Source organism: Uranotaenia lowii, chromosome 2 (assembly GCF_029784155.1).
Source record: "Uranotaenia lowii strain MFRU-FL chromosome 2, ASM2978415v1, whole genome shotgun sequence".
NCBI lineage: Eukaryota > Metazoa > Arthropoda > Insecta > Diptera > Culicidae > Uranotaenia > Uranotaenia lowii.
In genome coordinates this window covers 152,743,915-152,768,957 of record NC_073692.1, presented here as the reverse complement: position 1 = coordinate 152,768,957, position 25,043 = coordinate 152,743,915, and the positions used below count along the sequence as shown (strand labels likewise).

Genomic DNA, 25,043 nt, shown 5'->3' with positions numbered 1-25,043 from the left:
AAATTGTTTGCCTGTGATCGGATTGTTGAATCTTAATCTAGGGTGAGTGCTCCTACTTTGGACCTAGAGCCTACTTTAGTCCTAAAATGCCGAAAATTGAAAATAATTCATTTTGCTGGCATTAAAGTAAAGATATTCCTATGCACACAATGAACTCTTATTCTTCCTTAACCCAACCATACCGTTTTTTGGCGTTAAAAGTCCATTTGATAAATTTTTCAACGATTTTAAAAATGTACTTTCTCATCAGTGGTAAATCAGACAGCTCAATTAGTGGGGCGCGTATTGAGAAATTGGAGTGTTTAAGGAAAAACCACGATTTTTTACCATCCAAGCCAAAGTTTGAAGGAAAATTACTTTCACTGTGAAGAATATCAACCATTCTACCTATTTTTCCGAAAATAAATGATAATCAATGGAAAACTCGGAAAACTCGGAAAGGGTCCAACTATAGGAAACTTTCGACTTTGGTGTTCCATGTTTAGACCTGACGTCACCAATACTTTGTATAAATACCAACAAATCAACAAAGGTGCGAATTTACAATTGGGTACTTATTCAGAACCAATATTGAGTATTTCCAACATTTTTGCCAGATTTACGCAAATAAACTATAAGTAAGTAAACACATTCAAGTTTCAGCTATCGTTTTGCTGATAGAGCTGACGGGGAATAAAAGTGTTTGTGATATTCATAACAGAAATTTTTGTTTTTTAAATATTAAAAAGCTGTAATACTATTTTATGATCGTAATTGATTTAAGTTTACATTAACAATAAATTTGTTTATTTATTTTCGAAAAATTAAACTTTTTATAGGAGTTTTAGTTCTAGGTCCAATGAAAGGAACCGGTCCAGTACCAAAATAGGCACAGTACGTTCAAAGTTGGAAATTTAAATCATTCATATCTTTGCAAATCTCTCAATAATGGCGAAACCCATGTTGAAAATTTTCATTGAAACTTGCAGATAAGATCATGACTTATAAATGAACTTCCTGAAGGATATAAATTTCCCGTCCATTCGTGAGAAAACCTTGATTATTTAAAAACCACTGCTTAATGGGTCCAAAGTAGGGCAACTAACCTAGTTTATTAATCTTGGATTTCAATTCGTTTTATCATTGGGACAAAATCCTGATTCGAATCTTGGTTTTATATTTTAAACTAAAATTGATGAAAACCCATCATTCCGGAAAATTGAAAGAAAGCAATTAAAATTACAAACAATTTTTAATACTTGAATTTTAAATTCTTACTCTTAACTCTCATTCAGTATTTAAACTTTAAAAAGTTTCATAATGGTGATCCAGAATTAAAATATCAGAGTTCCATCAAACGGAATCTACATTCACAAACAATCTACATTCAGATTTACTAGTTGAATTACGAATAAATAGTTGAAGAAAGAATTCGAATAGAAAAACAATGATACAAAATTCCAATAAGAGATTTCTGGTTAAGAATTCTGTTTTAAAATGCCCTTTTGGTTTTTGATTTAGATTAAAAAATTGATTTCAAATTGGGAATTTTTATTCACGTTCAAAATACAGTATTCAGAATCGGAATAAAAATTCAAAATTGTCAAAAAATAAACAGAAATCAGATGAAAACTGCATATAGAAAATAAGATCTGAGATAACGTTTTTTGAAAATCTTAATTTAAATTTCAATCTTTTTTACAGGATTTTAATTATGAAATAAATTATTAATTGGTTGATATAACCACTTGTACTTAATTTTCAGATTTGGGAAAACTCAGCTGGTTGATGTTCAACATTATTTACATCGTAGATACCAAAGATCTTAACTAAAATCTGAATATATCGAGTTTATAAGAGTTGAAAATAAATGTAATTTGAATCCCAAACTTATTCTCTTATTTTTATCCCTTAATATTTGAGTAATAGGGAAAATTTTGCCACCAGAGCCCCCCCCCCTTTTCCCTCCCTTTATATTTCCCTCAATATTCAAAATCTATATTCACACTCTTATTTCACATTCCAGTTTTCAAATTCCAGATTCAAATTCCATATTTAAAATTTCAAAATCATAAATTATTGGTTTCCGATTTATTTTTAAAAACTATTTATTTTTAAACCATTGTTTATAATTTAAAAAAATAATATTCATTTTCCATATATTTTCCCAGAATTTGTTTTTTCTTTTGAACGTAAAAATATTCAAAAAAAATCCAAAAATTTGAAAAAATCACCAAATACAGCTTGTATCTTGAAAAATCGTTTGGCATTATCAACTCAAAATGGACCACTTTTGCACTTATACTCCTTAGGCTTTGACGGCCTCATATTGATTAGAATTCCAGGACTAAATTGTTATTTATTTTCAATGACGAAGAAAAAATATCAGTATAGGTATTGAATTTTTCTACAAACTAATCATTCCAGTTTTTTTCCGAACGCATCCGTGCCGTTTTAAAATCTGAACAAATTTCGAGCATTTGATTTCATATTTTCCAAACCATTTAGCTGGGCAAATCAAAGATAAAGTCAGCCAAGGCCGTGCGAACGGGGGGGGGGGCTTAGGGGTTTAATCCCCCCATGGAGATTTTTTACAAGTGAAATTTTCAACATAGTAAAGGGAAATTACTCGATCTTAAAAGGTGTTAAAAATGTTTTAACAAGAAAGTCACAAATTTTTCTCGCCTCCGGTGGATTCCATTTACGAATTTAAACAAATTTTTAATTATATATGAGATGCAATTCAATCAACATTTTGTGTTGATACTCTAAACTTGACATTCAAAAACACTACATTGTCTTTAGAATGGGTTTTTATTAAGAAGTATTCAAACAAATTCAGAGTTTGAAACCAACCATTCTAACATCAAAAGTAATAAATCGAATACTAATTTTATACATTAATAATTTGGAAGCCATGTATCATAACTCATGATAGTCATCAGAATCAGCAAAATAAAATCTTAAACCTAGTATCCTTTACTTTATTACTAAAAATTTACATCGTGCTGATATGAAATATTATTCGAGAAACCAATTTCAGTCTCCATTTTATTTTGTGTTTTTGTTTATCTAAATGCTCAACATCACATTCGAGAACGATTAATGAGATTTTAATTCAAACTGAGTTTTAGATATTCTTAAAGCAAAAAACTAATTGTTATGCAGGTTTGAACAAATTTTGTTAAATGAATTCAGTTTTTCTTCAGATTATTCTTTATCGTGGATTTGTTATTTCATCCGTTATCAATGATTGATTTAACCTTCAACTGATACATTTCAAAATGATGTTCCTTGGAGTTATCAATCAAATTTATTAATAAGTGAATAGAATAGTTGGACTAGTTTATTGAAAAAAAAACTTCCAAAATGTTAAAAAACTTAATTTTCTTTTTCACATTTTGTTCAAATAAATTTACCGAATTTTAAAGTGAACCTGTTTTTATTTTATGAAATGTATATTTAATAAGTTTGTTTTTTTTTTCAATTCTAAATGTTTGTGTTCTGGAAACATTATTTCGCATTTGAAACTAAATTTGTAATAAGAAACATATAGTATTCACCTTCTGTCCTTTCCATGACCCAATATTCCAATTGAAACTGACAAAATATTCAGAGCTTGAAATTACAAACTTAAAAACTGGCAATTGAAAATTTATAAATTTATAAATTTTATTTCTTTTATTTTCGTTATATTTAATATTTTTTTTAATCGATCATGTTTTTTTTCTAATCAAGAATCCATATTTCAAAAGGTGATTAATTTATGTCAAATTGAAGATAGTAAGCGGAATTTTTAATCAATCCTTCCACCAAAAATAAACAAACGAAATGTTAAATAAAATGGATAGTAAATAACAATCATTATCATTTCTCTATCAATTTTTAACCATTGTTAATTTTTGACCTGATCTGACATTTACTTGAGAATTCAAATTTTTTTTTAAATTTGATGTTATATTCTTTGTATTCTATTTCTGTGCATTAATTCTTGAAAACTTGACTACGTAGAATTCGTTTTCAAGCAAATTTCTATTTCAAAATAAGGAACATCATTTTTAAAATTGTTTATTGTTTTTTGTTAAAAAACATCAACATAACTATTTCTCCTTTTGTTTCCCCCTCCCCCCCCCCCCCCTTCCCCATCTAATTTCCAAAATACCCTAAGGGGGACATAAATAAAGTCTGAAGTAATTTATATAAAATTGAGGAATACATCAAATATCCGAAGATAACAAAATCAAAAAACAAATTTTGGTAGATGAGTGTTGTTTCACATTATGTATTCTTGATTTTATTGAATTTTTCGATAAAAAATTACTTTATTTATAGGTTTTGTGCAATGATTTTGTTTACAATTCTGTTGCACACAAGTTTTCGTTGCAATTTATTCCAATTTATTTGTTTTTCGCATTATTTTTTACTATCCCATCCCTCGCCTTGTTCCAACTCCGAGTGACAAAAGAAGGATTTGAAATTTGTTCCGGCCTTATTATTTTTGGATAAGTTCAAATTTTGAAAACCCCCCTCCCATGGACGGGTCCTTCGCACGGGCCTTAAGCCAGCCATAACTTAAAAAAAAATTTAATATATTCTATGCTTCTAAAATTTTCTTTATGTTTTGATAAAAATAACTTTAAAAAGCTCATTTTTGAACACAAAAATCAAAACTTTTAATAACCCATTGCTATTTTTTTTTTTCATAACATGTGAAAATATTCGGGAAAATTCGAGCATTTTTCTACAAAATCCGGACTTAGCTGCACTTTTTCCAAACTTTCCATTGACCATCCGGGCAATCTTCAATGCTTTGGCTAAACACTGAAAAGTCCAATTTACACTTAAGACTTGAAAAAAACAAGGAAAAATTGCAGTAGACAGATTTTGCACCTTAAAGTCCTTAACATTCAAACCGATTTTGACGAGCATTGCATCAATAAATTACTTAAAGTCGTTAAGATTTTCGTCAAACTCAATTAAGCTCGATAGTCAAATGGAGAAAAATTTATTGTAGATTGATTTTTTGTTTAGAAAATAGGATAAAATGCATTGCGAGAAATTTTTGATAAGAAATGAGATTCGAAATTGAATTTGTCGAAAGACTTGTCTTCTTTATTTCAAATCCATGAACAAATTATTATTTCTGATAACACAGTTGAAGAACATTTTTTCTATTTAACACATAAACAAAAGTTCTTTGAATGGAAAATAAACAGGATGAATAACCAAGAACCTATAATGTAATTAAGTTGTAGTTTTCAAAGGTGGGTAAACAAAATTGTTAAGTGGTAACTCTTAGTCGAGTTGAAAAAAGCTTACCAGTTTATTTTTTATTGCTTGAATTCAGAAATCTTCCCTTATTCTTGTTATTTTGTGTTTCAAAAACTTGCCCTTCTAAATGTGGCCCTGTCATGTCATTATCCTTAAAAATTTAACCAATGGAAGGTGCGTTTCTTTTCTCTTGCTGGAACCAATTTTTTCACAAAAAAACTTTTTTTTTCTCCACTCCAACAGGTGTAAAAGCAACAAGCACACCATCATGCACACGATCCTGCTATCGCTGTTGGGCTTCCTGGCCGTCGGAAGTGCATCGCTCAGCCATCCAGTGTTCGGCACCAAACGATACAGCCGGGCAAATTTGCTTCCCTCGAGCGACTACGGAAGTGCCATTTCGCTGCCAGTTTACTCCCCGATTCCGCAATATTACGACAGTCAACCCGCAGCATCACAGTACATGTCGGTTCCTGCGTATTCGATGAACCAGGGCGCTGGGGCTGATTATTACGACTATTACAATAATTACTACTACAACCCGCCGGTTCATCGGAGGCACCAAAGGCAGGACCGGCACTATCTGTCGTTTGGTCTTCCCACCTATCGAGGGGAATACAACCCTACTCCATACTACTACGCACACGCTCCAAGCTACGTCTACTCGGACAGCCGCGAGTCCAGCAATCCCTTGGACGACCTGCACGAAGAAATGCTTCAGGAAGACGAGCGGGAACGGGCTCAAGACTTCCTTCCGGTAGGCCAGGAGCAGTGGTACCAAAGCCCTTCACGGCACTCGACCGATTCCAACTTCCTCCGGGATCTGATCATGTACAACAACCAGATGGCATCCCTGCGCGGAAAATCCCCCGACTCCACCGAAGAATACGAAGAGTACGAAGACGCCGAACCAGAATACTACGACGCACCCTACGCAGACAATCGCAATACCTACAATAGTTTCGTAAACCCGTACCAAAGCAATACCCGACCCAGTACCTTCACCAAACTCAACAACCTTAGAAACAGTATGACCAAAAACGCAGTCGAAGACGACGAAGAAGTCCAAGAGCTCAAATCACTGATCCATCAGCAGAAAAACAGCCGACTCCAGGACCAACAGCAGTTGCAGCAACAGCAACAATTCCTCCAACCCCAAGTTCAAACTCCGATGCCCTACCAGCAGGACTTCAAACAACAACAGCAGCGATCCCCACCCAGTAACTTCCAGCAGTACGACGCTCCATCAACCAGCGACAGCTGGCAGCAGGACAGTCCCCAGTACAACAACTACGACTACGAACAAGAGTACGACGACAGCTGGAGCCACTGGGATCGGAAACGAAACGTTCAACCCAAGAAACTGCTACCCCTACTGCTCCCGGCAACGACCCTAGCAACCACAACCCCTAAACCTAGCACCACAACACCCAGCACAACCACCCCCACAACCGCTAAACCCAAGGTAGAAATCATCAACGGGCCCAATGGGCAGAAGGAAGTGGTACTACCGAGGCCAGCTTCCCCGGCCCGTAATCCGGGGCTACCGACAGCCCAAAAACCGATGACCACGGTGTTCAATATGGTGCAGCAAGCCAAGCCGGGCACGTCTGCTGCTACCGGAAGTCATCTGAAACATCCCGGTAGCGTTTACGATACCATCAAGAAGATGATCGACATGCAGCAGAATCTGGAGGTGAGTGCGAAAATGTTGATTTTCATAAATGGGGATTAGTTGCCCTACTTTATATCTACAGTCCTACTTTGGGTTTAGAAATGATGGGGATTGGAAATACATCACTTCAATGTCATAGATTGAAGGAACTACTATCACGAAATTGCCCACTTACCTACTATCAAGTTCAAAATCATCTAATTTTTCAAAACCCGGCAAATTTTTTCAATATTTAATTTGTTGTTTATTTCAACTCTAATTATTCGACCCAATTAATGTATTTTTTTTCTCTCCATTTCATCTCTCCAGGCCGCGGAACTGACTCACCAATTGGACAGCCAGAAGCATCAGGGCAACCGGGTCCAGAAACGGTTCGTATCCAGTGCTGAATCGCTGGTCCAACAACTGGACGGCCTCAAACGAACGGCGTAAATATGTAACCATTATTATTGAATATTTTCATTTATTCTATACAAAGTTTTCCAAGAGAGATTAAGAAATCTATGTCCAACAAAAAATAACAACAGCACCACAGAGTTAAAAATAAATCCCTTTTTAATCCGACTTTATCGGTAATCACAAAAGAATGATAAAAAAAATTCAAGCGCAAAACACTTCCAGCAACATTTGTGAACCTTCAGCTGTTTGATCTTAACTCGCATCCAACTTTTCTGCTGAATTTACTCCGCTACTTTGTGACACTCTCTTAGCCAGGAAAAGGCATACATTTATCAAATTTTCTCAATAACTTTTCAACAAATTTTCGAACGAACTAAAACAAAACCAAAAGAAGAATGAGACAAAGAAAAAGCACAGACACGTTCAAAACGTTGTTGTTTGGCACTAGCAAATAAAACTCACAGAAATACATAAAAATGGTGATACTTTTTTAATCGATAATCTAATTAATCCTTAAAGGTCAACGCGTCATTGTCGCGTTTGATTAATGTGTGTTTTCCTGCTGAAACGTTAATGAAAACGAAACGAATCAATGACTTGGTCTAGTTTTTTTTGTGATAGTAGTTTATCCAGTATTTTTGTGATTCACCAAAAAAATGCAAGATTCAAATTCGAAACCACGCTCGACACCTTTTTCCCCATCCCGATTCTAGCTATTGTTATTAATCAATGATGGGGCGAGGAAAAGGTGGAGAAACTAATTTAAAAGAGAAAAAACTACACTGAGACACAAAACAAGAGAACACTGATTGAGACTGAATTTATGTAAATAATTATTAATGGATAAAGTAGAACATATATATATTTATGAGAAAAAAGAGTGAATGATTCCACGAAAAAAAACCGATTCCATAGAGTTGAAATCTAACTTTTGTTTTGAAAAAAAAAAATTTAAATTGATTTTTTCCCTTTTTGATTGGAATTTATGACTATGATTTGAGGAATAAAATCTTTAGGAAAAATTAGACACTCGTCATCGTTCATACCCAAACGAGTTGGCAAATCTTAAAATATTTCGAACGGATACTGACCGTCTAATAAATCCTCCGAATTGAAAGTTGAAATCCTTTAATTTTAAGCTCAATCCCATCAGATCTGTTCAATTTTGGTTTTATAAAAATACCATCCCAATTTTCACCCCCAAAAACCCAACCCAAAACACATGCAAATAAATATCCATTCAAAGGGCGACCAGATGGTGGAAAAAACCCTTCCAATGGCAGCTAGCGCCCACAAAAACAAAACAAAAAATAAAACGCAAAACCAGAGAGCATGCGGATTGTCGGACCGACCCATCGAGCCGGGTTGCCAGATCCGTATCAGATATTTAGTACAGAAAACGACGACTCGCGCACGCACACAGGCTCGATGGCGTTTGATGATGGCAAACGATAGACTTATCACATTCACAATAAAAAAATTGCATTCTGGCAGTTCCGGTACAATACATTATTAACCTATAACTAACTGTAAATAAACAGCAAAAAAGCATAGCGAAAAAGGAAATTTCACCGAAGAGATTAACAAAAATGAACATCTTAAAGAAGGGAAAGTTTAACTACATAAACAATAGCGGAAAGTTTCCATTTGGTGTGAAAAGTGTGGAGAGAGAAAAATGAGCGAAAAGATGATGAGAGCAGAAACAACACGAGAGAACGACTAGGAAGGCAGTGTTGCCAGTCTCACAGACTGGTCAAGTAGACATATGTAAATTGAGAGGTATTGACTCAACAAACAAACGTAAAAAAAACTTGTACATAGTGAGCATTTTACACAAAAAAAAAACTCAGATAGAATCAGCAAATTATATTGATAGGCTTTATGAGAAAAAAAACCCATTTTCTACCAAATGTTTTTTCTATCGAGCTTCACTGGTCAATGTTTTTTTCTATTTGAGAAGGGCTTTATTTTGCAACTTCAATTTGGTCAGTGTTTTGTTTATGAAATTTTATTCAGGCAGTTTGAAAACTTTGATCAATTTACGTGATTAAACTATAGATTTTTATACATTTTCTAAGGTCCAGTAATTGACTCATTCTACCATTAGATTTAAAAAAAAAGACATCGAAAACAAAGTTCTTTATCAAAATGAAACACAACTTTTAGTTTGTATTTTTTATCTAACAACCGTTTTATTTATTAAACAAAGTGTGAAAACTCTTTAATATTTGCAAATAATCAGCACAGTAGGCGGGAATCGACGGACATTCACGAAGAAATTTTCCTTAGGATCAGCCAATAAAGAACTTCAAAGGTTCCTGTCTATTGTAAATGGTTTTTTTTTTGTTTCTTGGGAAACCCAAGCTGCCAGATCTTGTTCTAAGTCAAATTTCAGAAGGAAATTTCCCAGAAATGAGTTGTCATAGAGTGGGAAAACCAAAATGTGGTTCCTTTCAAAAAGTTTGGAAAGCCCCAAACCGATTGGATGATTAAGTAGTGGAACTAACACCAACCGTAAGAGCTCCAAAATTCCCACCGGGTCAATTCCGACCATGGATTAATGTAGAAAGGGGGGGGGGGGGACTCTCCAATATACTTGTCCTCCACCGCCGAACGGATCGGGTTCAGGTTTGAATGCTTCTGTTTGCCCAAGAAATTTGCTCCAGGAGGGTTTCCACACACAAACCGCCATGCTGAGAAACGGCCTCGCGTGCCTGGCCGCATGACCTAGAGCAGCAGCAGCAGCAGCAGCATCGAAGAACGCAAGGACAACCGACACAATTGTCCGGGAGCAATTATTTCCGCTCACGCAATCCCCCGGGTCCGTCTTTCCGATGACGAATCATCCACCATCATCGCAGTTTCGTCTTAATCGAGACAAATAGGACCTGGGCTGGGGTCCCGGAACCAATATTATTTTAGAAGTCACCGGGGGGAAGACGGACAAAAAAGTCAACAACGGTTGCTCCCGAAAAAGGAGGAGGGGAAAAATCGCGTTTAATTATTCCCAAATTCGGCTTATTAGGCGGATTTGAAGCGGCGAAAGCCGATTTTGTCCGGAAAAAAGTGGGGGGAGGGGGCAAAGAAGAGTAGTAAGTTTGGGGAAACAGGCCGCTGCCGCCGGGGACAGAAGACTTTTCGTTGGGAAGGACGCCATTGACGTCATCAGAGCAGAACAGCAGCAGCAGAACCGAGCGATAAAGATATGAATGTTTGATGGCTGTTTTGGAGCGCTTTTTATTCTACACTCCATGCGCTCTCCATGGATACCTACAAACAGGCAGACGGACGACAGTTGGCTTTCTTGCGCTCTCTTTTTCTCCCGTTTTTTGTTTCTCGGGAAAATTCTTTCGAGCGACATCATATTGCACACGTGTATTGTGGCCAAACTGTTGCTTCGAGGGGTGTCACGATGTTACCGAAAGGAATGGAAAAATGAAAACAACAGTAGGATGTTAATCAAATCCGGTTATCCGAATTGATTCGTTTGCCTCGTGGTCGTAAAATTGTGTTGGCACATGTGCACCATTTGCAGTTAATTATCGATTTCGCAATTTATTAGAACTTTACTCATGTTTGTCAATTTGAAGTTCCATTAGAGAAACTGTCACGACACTTTTTTATTCAAATTAAGTCTCAATTTAGCTTAAAGAAATATTTTCAAAAAAAAATTTACAAATGTATAGAACTTCATTTAGAAACATAAGAAAATCTGCCACCACTGAAGATCAGATTTTTGTATAGAAATGGTTATTTTGTATTATTTTAAAGAATACACACATAGAGGATCTCAATGAAACTCCATGATTCTTTGACGAAATCTAAGTCGACTTAACACTAAAGCGTACATCTTTCAAGGCGACAATATTTGCCGCTTCTCTCATTGGCAGAGATGCCATTTTCATTTTTATTTCATCAGTTTTCTGATTTTTGAAAAAATATGTTGGCAACCCTGCTCATTCGAAAATTATTTCAAAACACCATATGATTTTTAAGGAATCTGATTACACTGCTAGTCGAAGAGAGAACAACAAGGCTATTTTCTCACTTGAAGCCCGCGCGGGAGAACAGATTGAGTCAAATCGTCTTCAGAGTCTGCAAACATGCCGGACTTTTTATCATATCCGATTTAGACCGACTTCAAGTAACCTCTTTCACGATCGTTTACTTATTTGTTAGGAATGGGAACTCGCATTGAAATTGTGAACGACTTAAGCTGTAATTTTGCGATTTTATTTTTGCTGGGTAGAAGCTTAATCGACCCTTCTCCCTTTTCCTAGAGAATTCTATACAGCTCAAAATTTAAGCTTCATCTTTAACATGTTCGTCGCCACGGCACCCATATTCGGGTGACGGGTGTATTTCCTGGGGGGGGGCCCGTCACATCAAAAAGCGTGTGACGCTCTCTAACTTAAGTTTACCGCTCAGCTTCGCCACACGTTTCAAATATGGGAGTTCTCCCTCTTTGCTTTCTCTCTCTGAAAAATTATTTGGGCCCGGCTAGTAAAACTACCAAAATTAGCGTGGCGACGAACGTGTTTAGTAGCTTAAGAAAGCTACTTTTAATTTCTTTCCAGTGGCTGTATAAAATGCTATTCAGCCTCTTATAGAGGAAATAAAACCTTTTACGCGCTGGAAAATCGCAGGACAGATTACCCTGACAACCAAGTTACAGATTACTAGATTGCCAGTCTATCTATATCTCGGTCTATTTCATTGATTTGATTGTTAACTTTAGTTTTGATTACCAAAGCTACTTACACTTTGAGAATTGGACCGCGGTTGTGTTAAGGTTTTGAATTCGGGCTTAAAATTCAGAACATGCATTCAGACTTTGGATTGAGACTTTGGATTCAGTCTTTGGATTCAGGCTTCGAATTCAGACTTTGGATTCAGAATTTTTGTTCTGAACTTTCAATTCAGATCCAGATTCAGACTTATGATTCAAAATTTGGATTCATACTTGAGTTTAAATTTTGGATTCAGGCTCTGGATTCAGACTTTGGTTTCAGACTTTGGATTCAGACTTTGGATTCAGATTTTGGATTCCAATTTTCGATTCAGATTTTGGATTCGAACTTTGGATTCAGATTTTGGGTTCAGATTTTGGATTCAAACTTTGAATTCAGACTTTGGGTCCAGACTTTAGATCCAGACTTTGGATTCAGACTTTGGATTCAGATTTTGGATTCAGATTTTGAATTCAGATTTTGGATTCAGACTTTCTATTCAGGTTTTGGATTCGAACTTTGAACCAATCCTTTGGACTCAGATTTTGAATTCAGACTTTCTATTAAGATTTTGGATTCTGATCTGTACAGGCTTTGGATTCAGACTTTAGATTCAGACTTTAGATTCGGACTTTGGATTCAGACTTTGAGTTCAGATTTTGGATTCAGACTTTGGGTTCAGATTTTGGATTCAGACTTTGGATTCAGATTTTGGGTTCAATCTTTTGATTATGACTTTGGATTCAGACATTGGATTCCGATTTAGGATACAGTCTTTGTTGGTTTCTGACTTTAGAATCAATCTTTGGATTCAGACATTGAGTTCAGATTTTGGATCGGATTTCGGATTCAGACTTTGGATTCCGATTTTGGATTCAGACTTTGGATTCAGACTTTGGATTCAGACTTTGGGTTTAAACTTTGGATGCAGTTTTGTATTCCAACCTTGGATTTAGACTTTGGATTCAGACTTTAGATTCAGACTTTGGATTCAGACTTTGGATTCAGACTTTGGATTCAGACTTTGGATTCAGACTATGGATTCAGACTTTGGATTCAGACTTTGGATTCAGATTTTGGGTTCAGATTTTAGATTCAGACTTTGGATTCAGACGTTGGATTCAAACTTTGGATTCAGACTTTGAATTCTGACTTTGAATTCAGACTTTGGATTCAGACTTTGAGTTCAGAACTTTCGATTCAGATAAAGATTCAGACTTTGGATTCAAACTTTGGATTCAGACTTTGAATTCTGACTTTGGATTAAGATTTTTAGTTCCGAATTTGGATTCAGACGGTGAATTCAGATTTTGGATTAAGACTTTGGATTAATACTTGGATTTAAACTTTGGGTTCAGATTCAGGATTCAAACCTCGGATTCAGACTTTGGTTTGGATTCAAACTTTGTATTCAGACTATGGATTCAGATTTTGGATTCAGACTTTGGATTCAGATTTTGGATTCAGATTTTGAATTCAGACTTTGGATTCAGACGTTGGATTCAAACTTTGGATTCAGACTTTGAATTCTGACTTTGAATTCAGACTTTGGATTCAGACTTTGAGTTCAGAACTTTCGATTCAGATAAAGATTCAGACTTTGGATTCAAACTTTGGATTCAGACTTTGAATTCTGACTTTGGATTAGGATTTTTAGTTCCGAATTTGGATTCAGACTGTGGATTCCGATTTTGGATTCAGACTTTGGATTTAGACTTTGGATTCAGACTTTGGATTCAGACTTTGGATTCAGACTTTGGATTCAGACTTTGGATTCAGACTTTGGGTTTAAACTTTGGATGCAGTTTTGGATTCCAACCTTGGATTTAGACTTTGGATTCAGACTTTAGATTCAGACTTTGGATTCAGACTTTGAATTCAGACTTTGGATTCAGACTTTGGATTCAGACTTTGGATTCAGATTTTGGATTCAGATTTTGAATTCAGACTTTGGATTCAGACGTTGGATTCAAACTTTGGATTCAGACTTTGGATTCCGATTTTGGATTCAGACTTTGGATTCAGACTTTGAATTAAGACTTTGGATTCAGACTTTGGATTCAGACTTTGGATTCGGACTTTGGATTCGGACTTTGGATTCAGACTTTGAGTGCAGATTTTGGATTCAGACTTTTGATTCAGACTTTGGATTCAGACTTTGGATTCAGACTTTGGATTCAGATTTTGGATTAATACTTTGGATTCAAACTTCGGATTCAGATTCAGGATTCAAACCTCGGATTCAGACTTTGGTTTCAGATTTAGGATTCTGAGTTTGGATTCAGACTTTGGATTCAGACTTTGGATTCAGACTTTGGATTCAGAATTTGAGTTCAGAACTTTCGATTCAGATACAGATTCAGATTATGGATTCAGACTATGGATTCAGGCTTTGGATTCAGAATTTTTGTTCAGAACTCTCGATTGAGTTTCAGATTCAAATCTTGGATTCAAAATTTGGATACAGACTTTGGATTCAGACATTGTATTAAGCATTTGGGTTCGAAACTCTTCAGATCCAGATCCAGACTAAGGATCCAAAATCTGGATTCAGACATTGGATTCAGACTTTGGATTCAGACTTTGCATTCTGACTCTGGATTCTGTCTTTTGATTCAGACTTTGGATTCAGACTTTGAATTCTAACACTGAATTCAGACTTTGAATTCATACTTTGAATTCAGATTTGAATTCCGAATTTGGGTTCAGCACGTTCGATTCAGATCCGGATTCAGAATTTAGATTCATACATTGGATTCAGACTTTGGATTCGGTTTTTGGATTCAAATTTAAGATTCAAACTTTGGATATCCAAGTTTGGATTCGGGGTTTTGAGCACGAATTCAAAAATTGGACGCCGGATTCAGGTTTCTGTATTCAGGATTCGAGTTTCGGATTTGATTTGGGAGTTCGATATCGGCACGCGGATTGGGATTCGATCTCGTATTCAACATTCTGATTCGATGTTTTGGTTCGGATTTCACGGATTCGGAATTCGAAATACAAACACCGGATGCGAAAAACGAATTTCGAATCTGAGTTCAGAATTTTGTATTCAAGATTCGGATCGAGAATTCGGGTTTGCAAACGGATTCTGTTTCGGATTTTAGATTCGTAATTGGGATTCAGAATACGAATTCAGAATTGAATTCAAAATCGTAATTTGAGCTTAGAATTTATGTCCCAAAATATGGATTTCAAATTCGGATTCGAGTTCCAGATTCAGACTTCGTTAAATTACGTCAAAATTTCTCTATAGGAATTCTGATTTCGGCCTAGGAATTCGGAATTCTTAAATATCCAATGTCTAAATCTTGTTAATTTGAAACCGGAACTAGGACACACAATTCAGATTTGGATTTGGAAATCGGATTTGGAAATTCGCCATTCGGATATTGACTACGGAATTCGGGAGTAGAATTTGGATTTCGAATTCCCAACTCGGAATTCGCATTGATCATTAGTGAATTGATTTTTCGGCTTTCAGTCCCAAGAGTCTTGGGCCAACAGTCGCCCCAAAAAGAGAATTCGCATTCGGAATTTTTAGTTTCTTATTTCGAACTCGAATACGAATTTGAAGTTTGCTACCGGAATTCTGATCCGCAACTCTGATTAGATTCAGAATAAGGATTAAGATTCAATATTTAGACTTGAATTAAAAATCAGAACTCATATGTAATTTTTACGAACTTCAGCAAAATTTATAATTTCACAGAATTTAGAATAATTTGAATTTTGAATCCATTACCTACATATTTAAGAAACTTTGAACCGGTGAATATAGAAAATATCATTTCCATCTTAAGGCAAACTCATACAGCAGGTGAATTCCACCCGAAGGGGTTTTCCGTCAAGATGAAAACCAAAATCCAAAATCCATTAGAATTGACCTTTACCGAAAAGGATAACATTATCTGCATACCTACCTTCTCGTGTTTTGCCGAGGAAAAATAAAACCTTCCTCCTGCATTCCCATCACCAAGGAGAGAGAATTTGCTCTTATTCGTGACAGCAGCCGCCTCCTTCTTCTGTCTGTCAATTCTTTCCTCCCACTAAGCGTTGGTGTAGATGGGTGCTCCACGTGTTGCTGGATCCAAGTTGTGTTTTTTTTTTTTTTGGGGAAAGGAGGGAAGCTTTTCTACTTTTACCGAGCTTAAACATGAAACTCCACCCTGCACCCACTCACCCGAGGGAAACGGTTTTGGAGCAGGCAAATAATCGCGCGGGAGTTCGGTGTGTGTGGTATTCAGAGATTCCATTACTCCAACGCACGAGTGAGTAACTTGACATTTGAAAAAATCAACACAAAAGTGGGTAGAATGGGGAAAACAAATCTGAACCGGAGCCTCTCGGATGCTGCTGCCTTATGGCAATAAACCGAGATTCGTTTCAAATAATAAGAAACGATCCCAGCGAAATTTGCGCGCCCCATAAAACGTGACTTCTGAATCAACTGCGTTAGTGAGTGATGAATCTTTGGCCTTTTCCCCTTGGAAGTGGACGCCAACGCCATGCCTCCGCTCAACAGTTTAAATGTCACCGGGTCACACTGGAAAAGTTCTCCGGTACCCTATGCATGACTGGAGGATCTGCCCGTTTTTTTTTGCCGGTCCGGACAGTTATCTGGAAACCCAAAGAAACAAGCTAGGTTGCACAGGAAAAAAAATTCACATGCGGCATTCTTTTCGGGGGTGTTGCTATAAAGAAAATTTCCCGGGAAACTCAGGACCCACGCTCGGAAAAAGATGAACCCGAGGGTGTTTGAGACATTTTGGGGTCTAGCAAAAGTATTGCCTAATTGGACACTTGATGTGGAAATCAAGCATCAAGCATTCAACAGAAGTAACTTTTAATTACTCCTTGAGGCTTTGAGACTGTGTTGAAAATGTAATTTAGTTCTAACGAAATAGTGGGTGCTTAATCGGTATAGCGCACGGCACCCTTCCAAATAAACGAATTTCAAATCAAAATCAAATCTAACGAATAGTTTTTCATCTGAATACAATCCACTAACGACTAAGCGAAGCAACTCTAAGACCACTTGTATCTTTGGTTCATTATACCAGTTTCAACCCACCTCTTTACAGAACCGGTATAAGGATTGCTCCAAAACTGATGAGATTTGGACCCAATTTGACGCAGTTCTAAACCGTTTGACGGTTAAAGTAACCCGAGTGGGGTCCAGATTTTTCACTGGATTGGATCTGATTTCGTTGATCCAATTCTTGTATAAATTAGTCCCAAGAAGAGACCACGGTTTTTGAACTTTCAACGTTGTACTTTTCGAACAATTTCTGGTGTTGATATCGTGTTTACCTACTTAGGTAGACTACTTATCTGAAGCCCAGCAATGTTGCCAGTATTGCTATAACGAGCCATAATACGAAACCCACAAAATCTGTACACTTTTAAGTACCGGAGAGCACGAACTAAAACCACATGTGTTTTCCTGCTTTGACAGCTCGTTTTGAGGACCAGTAACTAAGACTAAATGCCTTGCAATTTTTCCTTTGAATATTAAAAGTTGACAGTAAAACCGCAAGACATATAGTCTTAATTACTGGCCCTTATCATGAGTTGTTTCTGCAATACAGACAATATTTTGGGTTAGTATTCAAAAAACTTCTTATTAACACTTAACACCACCTTGGAGTTTTTTTTCTATTTCCTACATATTTTATCCCATTTCATTTTTGTTTAGAATGAGTCTTTCACTGAACACTCTTCTACCCTGTCTATAGATTTTCCACTCCCTTTTATTTTCGAATGCCTAAAGTAGACAACCGAATAAGACAACTAACCAGTATAAAAACAAACATAATAAGCAAGTATGTGTTGCAATCATTCATGCCTACTCACACAGATGCAGCTTTAACAAAACCAGTGTTTTGCGAACATACAACTACATATATAGCATTAGTGGAATTATTATGCAAAACCAAAGCTTACGCGACTATAACGGAATGTGTACATTTAGCTAAGCCTAATCAATAACCTAAATGCTTAAACATGGACAAAAATAAATCAAGTACCTAAAACTAACAAAAAAATCCGATTGCATAACACTCGAAGCTGACAAAAGATTAAAAAAACACTAGACAGTTAAAGCTTCTCTTTGATATGTTACAAAAAAAAACAATATTGAATAATAATAATGCGAAACAAGGAAGGAGGAGTGTGTGTGAAATAAACCGTTTGTTAAAAGCATACAATAATCAAGCAACAAACATCCGAGTCATTGAGATGATAAGTACTTTAATAAATAAATTTACAAGAGGATAAAAGAAAGATAAAAACACGAATAAAAACCCCATCACTGGAATCAACCGTGAGGTAGTAAAACGTCAGACGTTTTCACTTCGCCTGATTTGCGTGAGCTAAACAGTTTTAAATCTTAGTTAATCGAAACTTTGGCAGCGCAAATGCAAAGCAACTAGGAGCGCGATCAACTAATCCATCGACGACAACCCTCAACAGAATGAGAGTACAATTACCTGCGCCCGGATTGCCAAACATTGTAGTGTCACAAATGGCAGTGAGCAAAACCAAAAAAAAAACAAAAACAAAAGTCCTTTTGACTTTCGTAAGGCCATCTCTATTATGAAGAACCCCCAGAAAAAAAAACGCAACCTGCATCGAATTGAGCGGTTTCCGGATGAGAGAGCTTTTTGTCAATTAAATCCGATTTGCAATTGGCCCCAGGCCATCCATCCCCTTACATAATGCCGATCCCATAGGACACAAAACTCGAGTGTGAAACCGCTTAGGCAAATGGAAACTCACATATCCGGTTCATTCACCTTTCGGGTAGTCCTGGGAAAACCCTCCCTGGGGGTGGGTGGCAAAATGGTAATCGATTTTTCTCCCCAATTCCATCCTCCTCTAGAAAAACCAGTAGATATAGAAAAAGCTAGGTCACTCGCGAAAAATAGGTCACCTGGGGCCGTCCATCTCTCTTGAGCCGTAGCATTTCAAGCTGCTCAATTCGATGGTGTTTGAATAATTTAATTTTTTTTCATTGTCAATCAATGCTATTTTTATCAATTTGTTCTCATTAGCAGAAGAGTGCTAGAAATGTAAACCTTGTTACTAGAGAGATTATAAAACAAAATCAAAGGACAAAACATAACCTATGAAAACCGATAGCTAGTTGCGATATAAAGCTGTGTCCGGTAAACAGCAAACACATCGAGAGAACTAAGCAAAGCTGAATGGAAGAGAGCAAAAGCCAGCGTGTACAGTGCTAAAACAAATTTGACAATAACTAACTTTTTAAAAAAAAGTGTATTTTTATTAGAGGATCAAATTTCGAACACAAGAAAAACACTAGATTTGTACGACATGAAATGGAACTGCATTTATGTTTTTGGAAAAGAAACCGCATTCTGTTCGAAAATTGAGAAGTGTGCTGTAAGCAAGGAATAAACGTTGTTATTTAATTGATTTTCTTGTCGACAAACTTGTAACGGGACCCGCTCCCATGGTTTTATTTAACAAAATATGTGTGTTTCACAATGTATTAAAACTGGGCACACTGTACTAAAGACACCCAAAAAATGAATGTATGACATTTTTAAGTGTGCAAAAAAAATTTTTTTAGTGGTGTTGCATTGACACAGCAAAAACAAACACAGTGCCAATTTTTCTATTTCTGAAACAATCACACCTCACACAGCCAGATACGTTTCTTCAGTTGTTGTTGTTAAAGCTTGATAAGCAGTAACGGATTGCTCTATATTTCTAAATAAAACTAAAAACTCAAACACACTACCGATACAAAAACTTACAAACAAAACAATTGAAAGGAAAAGAAAACAATAAGACGAACGTAGGTGTTAGGAAAATGAAGCTAGGAAAACAAAAACAAAATCTCTGTACAGATTGAAAAGGTTCAAAACCGTGCGGTTTGTAACCGATGCTATTAGTCGATGGTATTTTTGCTACCAAAATGTATACTTTCGTTTTGTGTTTGAGTTTAATTGAAAACAATTCTACTGACATCGAAATTGGAAATTGGCTTTCAATTTTAAATGAGGAGAAGATAGCAAATAGCAGAAGCAAACGTCGTTAGAAGCACAAATTCAGGAATCCAATCTCGCGTGGCAAGAAATCGGAAACGGAGTTCCTCGAAAGACGGAACTCGAAACGGTGAATTGGACAGAGAGAGGGAGGGTTACGATAGGGAAACTATAAATTGGAACCCATTTTCCACTTTTACGTAGACCTGCTGCTACCTATTCTGGAATCGAATGAGAGAAATCACCCTTGACTATTGTATAAGGAAGAGTTCATTCCCGTATACACACCATAAAAGGGAAAGCATCCATGTGAAATATCAGTTACCAAAGTAAATACAAATTATTAACAACAAAAAGTAAATCCAAACCTAATCAATAGCATCATAGAAGAAAGGAATAGAAAAGTGGAATTTGAGGCTTCTTCTATATATATAACGAATCCAGAACACAAATGTACATATCCTCTCTATATATTTATTTATATATACATATATTAACTAAAAAACAAGAAAAACAACTGCTTTGTACATATAATATTATGAACATGAAAACAAATTCAAATAAAAAAAACTAAACAAAAATGTTTACCCGTGTACTTATATATTAAAAGAGTTTGAAAGAAAGCCTTGATCTCAGCTCACTTCATTTGGTAGGTGGACAAGTAAGTTGAACAAAATTTGGCATCCCTGACTGATAAGTTTGCAGCCCTAATGGCATGGCTTACTCGAACACAGCGATCTGTAACTGGAAGCAAAATAATCTGCACGTAGTGGCTACGTGAAAAACTACGTATTTTTATTCAACTGAGTTTTTCATAGAGACCACAAAATCAGTATGTAAACACGTCCTTATGAGAGATTGTGCTGCATAGAACCAACTGCCTGGCGACAATTTCAATTTCTAATAGGAATTTAGCACCACACATCACGAAGAAAAAAGTATAGTATTTTCAACAATAAGCCGCCTGTTTTCAATCATATTTCTGATTAATTCTCGACCAACTAAAAATATAAAACTTTCAACTATATACATAATCGATTATCTGATGGGCATGATGCGATCAACTATATATATATATACTTCAACTATAATTGTATGATTGATTTTGCGCATTCAACTATCAATATAATAGACTCAACTATATTGTATGAATAATTGTGTACATTCAACAATGAATATAATAAATTCAACTATATTTTTCTGATTGATTCAAATATAAGTTTATTAGATTCAACTATATTTGTATGATTGATTTTGCAGTACACAACAACATTAACAGTTGAAATTAAGTTTTTTGGAGTGTGATATATTTTTATTTTTCTGATTTCATTTGTTTTAAGTTTATGTATTCCAGACAAACATTACATAACATACAATACAATTAAAAGTGTTAACAGCCCACGCGACTCTTCCTCCACGTCTACCATGAATTTGCCGTCATTTCTGTTGGCTGATCCATATTTATTTTTATTTTATATAGGTACATAGTATACCGTCTCACGACATAACTTGACGAACATCTAATATATAAAGATGAGTTGAACTATATATGTTTGTTTGTTTGTTCGTTTGTATGCACCTTATACAAATCCACACCGCTTACGGGCCGTTCACTAATTACGTAAGCACGATTTTGGAGATTTTAAACCCCCCCTCCCCCCTGGTAAGACAAAGTAAGATTTTTAGAAACCCCCCCCCCCCCCTACCCCCCTAGTAAGAGATCGTAAGCAAATGTGAAAACCCTCCCACCCCCCTATGTGCTTACGTAATTAGTGAACAGCCCCTTAACCGATCAGCCTGAAATTTGGTACAGAGATGTAGTTGGACCAGGGCAAGGTTTTAGTAATAGTTCTGAGCCCCTCCCACCTAAGAAAAGGGACCCTCCCATACAACTTTCGGTTTTATTCCCTCAAATCAAAAGTCATGGCACCCATTTTATCAACCGACTTTTTTTCCTTGGCGGGTTGTTTTCACCATCACCATATGGGCCAGGCATTAGCAGCAATCATCCAGCAGTTCATGTGCACTGGACGGCAAATCAAAGCTTGCTCAGAATTGAAAATTTGAAAAAGGAAATTTTGGCGGGTGTTTTTTATCCTTCTACTGTTTAAAGCACGTGGTACCAGTACGAGGTATTTGATAGCAATAATGAGCTTTGATTTAGGATTGAAAAATACAATTGCCCTGTTAGAAATATATTGACTAGAATTGTAGTGGTTTTCAAAGTGCTCCCTACCGCTGCGGGGGGGGCCTTGAGAGTCCACAAGAATATAGGGTGAACTGAACAGAGAAATGACTTTTTCAGCTGAATAACTATTTAGACTCAATGCTGAAAAACTAATCAACCGATTTCCATAACCTCCAGCTGTCAGTCAGTCAGGCAGAAAATGTCAGTCATATGAAATTGTCAAATTGGGAGATGATCCTATCGAGAGAGTCAACAAGATTAGAGACCTTGGAGTTATTTTGGACTCAAAACTTACCTTTGTAGATCACTATAACTCAATAATTCAGAAATCAAACAGTATGCTAGCATTTATAAAATGTTTTGTTATAATTTCAAAGACCCATACACAATAAAAACATTGTACACAGCTTACGTTAGATCCATTCTTGAGTATTGTAGCGTTGTGTGGTCACCTTTTCAAATTTCACATAAAAACCGTTTGGAATCAGTTAAGATACAAATTTGTTCTATTCGCCTTACGAAATTTAGGATGGTCTCAGAGCCAGTTACCTAGCTATGAATCACGTTGCCTGCTAATAAACATAGAAACATTAAGTGTAAGAAGAGAGTTTGCTGCAACCTGTTTTGTTAACGACATAATTAATCAGCGCGTTTAGTCTGCTTATCGACTAAATCAATTAAACTTTTATTGTTCGTGCCGTCATTTAAGAACAAGAAATCTTTTCATTATAACCCCTACTCGAACTGATTATGGAAAATATAGTCCGTTGAATTGTTTAATATATAGTTAAAATAAACATTATAAGAACATAGCTTTACTATGTCAAAACAGCAGCTGAAAAAAGGATTTTATGGAAACAGGCACCGAAGATCCTGACTTTGTAAATGTAAAGAAAAATCATTATTATTCGGCTTATTTGAAAATTGTAATCCCTAGCAATAAGTTATTTTATATGTAGCCAACAATGTTTGGCGAAATAAATAAATGAAATGAAATAAATAAACCATTTTCATATTTTTAGAATTACACATAGAAAAAAATTTTTTTAGCAGATTCAGAGTTATATCTTGAAGGCTACAATTTCAACGCTTTGATAGCTATCGGGGGATTAGAAAATTTATTTGATAATTAAATCTGAGGTTTTAAATTTTATACAATTCTATTTCATTAACTAATTTATAAATTTTGATTTATTTTTGGTCATCAATGTGTTCAATTCTACCATCCAATTTTGAGAAAACCGTTTAGTATTGCGAATTCAAACAAATGATATCTAAGAATTTTAACATTGATAACTCTTCACAATAATAAATGGTATGATTGTGTTCGAGAATATGTAGAAAAAATTAAATATAACTCAAATAAGACCTTTCTCATGACATTAAAATAGTAATTTCGGTTCAGAGATGATTTGTTTTCGATAACTTCCGAATTTTTTTAGTGAAACTTTCAACATTTAAGAACAAGTAATCATAAAACAGTTTTAAATTAAACAGCAAAAAAAAAGCACACATACAAACATGCAAAATGAGTCTTCAACATCGTTCAACGACGTTCGGAAGAGTTTCTAGAAATTTCGTAATAAATAAAACTTGCATAAACTGTACAATGGGAAATCGTCCATCTTGAAAAATGGAATAATCTCCAAAAGAGTTTTTTATTAGATGGGGGATAAGAAATATAAAAAAAATTATCATTTGAAGATAAACAATTTAAAGCCAAATCTATTCTAGCTTCCTTAAAACTGGTAGGTTTGTTTTGCGTGATAGGGACAGGGAAAGGATATTATTTTGAATTTCTATTGATTAAAACCTCAAAACTATAAGCTTTGACTAAAAAATTAAAAAACGATAAACACAGTGAATAATCTTAATAAATACTATAAAAAGACTTACGAAACTGATGTGATCGAACATGGGCCAAATTTCTTAAAATGATCAATATAAAGCATCCAACATTTCGAAAAATCAATCGACTCATTTTGATTTATATTTGAGGCGCTTAGGATCAGAGGGGTGCAAGTGCCGAAAATATGATTTCGAGAAAACGGGCCTCAAAGTTTTTTTTCTAAATCAAAATTATCGAATCAATTTTTCTACTAAATTTTCGATGGAGTGTGTCTCATGAGATCTAAAATGAACGATTCTGAAAGAAAAACCAAAGTTTTTGCGATATTTATGTTAAAACGGCGAACTACTTTTATTGATATTTTTCACTTGCACCCTTCTGATCCCAAGAATGACACTTGCACCCCTCTGACTCCAAACAATATGATAGCATCCTTTTGGAACCTGTATGTAACGAGTATTTTCAGTATGATACTAGATGTTTTGTTTTTGTTCACACATTTAATTTTCTGCGTTTTCGGGCTTTAAATTTCTATGCAATTCATAATGAACGAGGTTTGCATGTTCGACTATCCTAATTCCCAGAATTTGTTGAAAACTTTCTATCTCTCTTTTTCCTTAATGGATACACAAGAATACCTGCATATGTGTTCATTGATTGGAATCAACTGTTTAGCTGGTCGCTTTTTCCGGTAGAACCAACGTACGCTTCCCCTTGGTTTCGTAGCTTTTTTCGCAAGATGAGTTTCCAGACTGCCTGATTTCGTTGGCGTTTTTGGGGTCTAGATGAATGGCCAGTTGACTCTCCAGGAATGGACTCATTCTCGCTAGCAACTGCAGCAGCAGCAACTTCTGATTCTCCAGAAGAACCGTGGATGTTTAATTTTTCTTTTTTTGGTATTATTATAAAAATTCTCTTTCCTAAAAAGTTATGT

General features: G+C 35.7%; 1 protein-coding gene across 1 annotated transcript in view; it reads left to right on the top strand.

Annotated features, from left to right (window-relative positions):
• LOC129743366 (uncharacterized) overlaps positions 1 to 20,653 on the top strand; it is a 31,914-nt gene extending 11,261 nt beyond the window's left edge. The window contains exons 2-3 of the mRNA XM_055735351.1: positions 5,494 to 6,946; positions 7,235 to 20,653. Coding sequence (XP_055591326.1) covers positions 5,519 to 6,946; positions 7,235 to 7,357 — 1,551 coding nt within the window. The 5' untranslated portion in view covers positions 5,494 to 5,518 and the 3' untranslated portion in view covers positions 7,358 to 20,653. The remainder of the gene's footprint in view (positions 1 to 5,493; positions 6,947 to 7,234) is intronic.
• Positions 20,654 to 25,043: the final 4,390 nt, after the last annotated feature.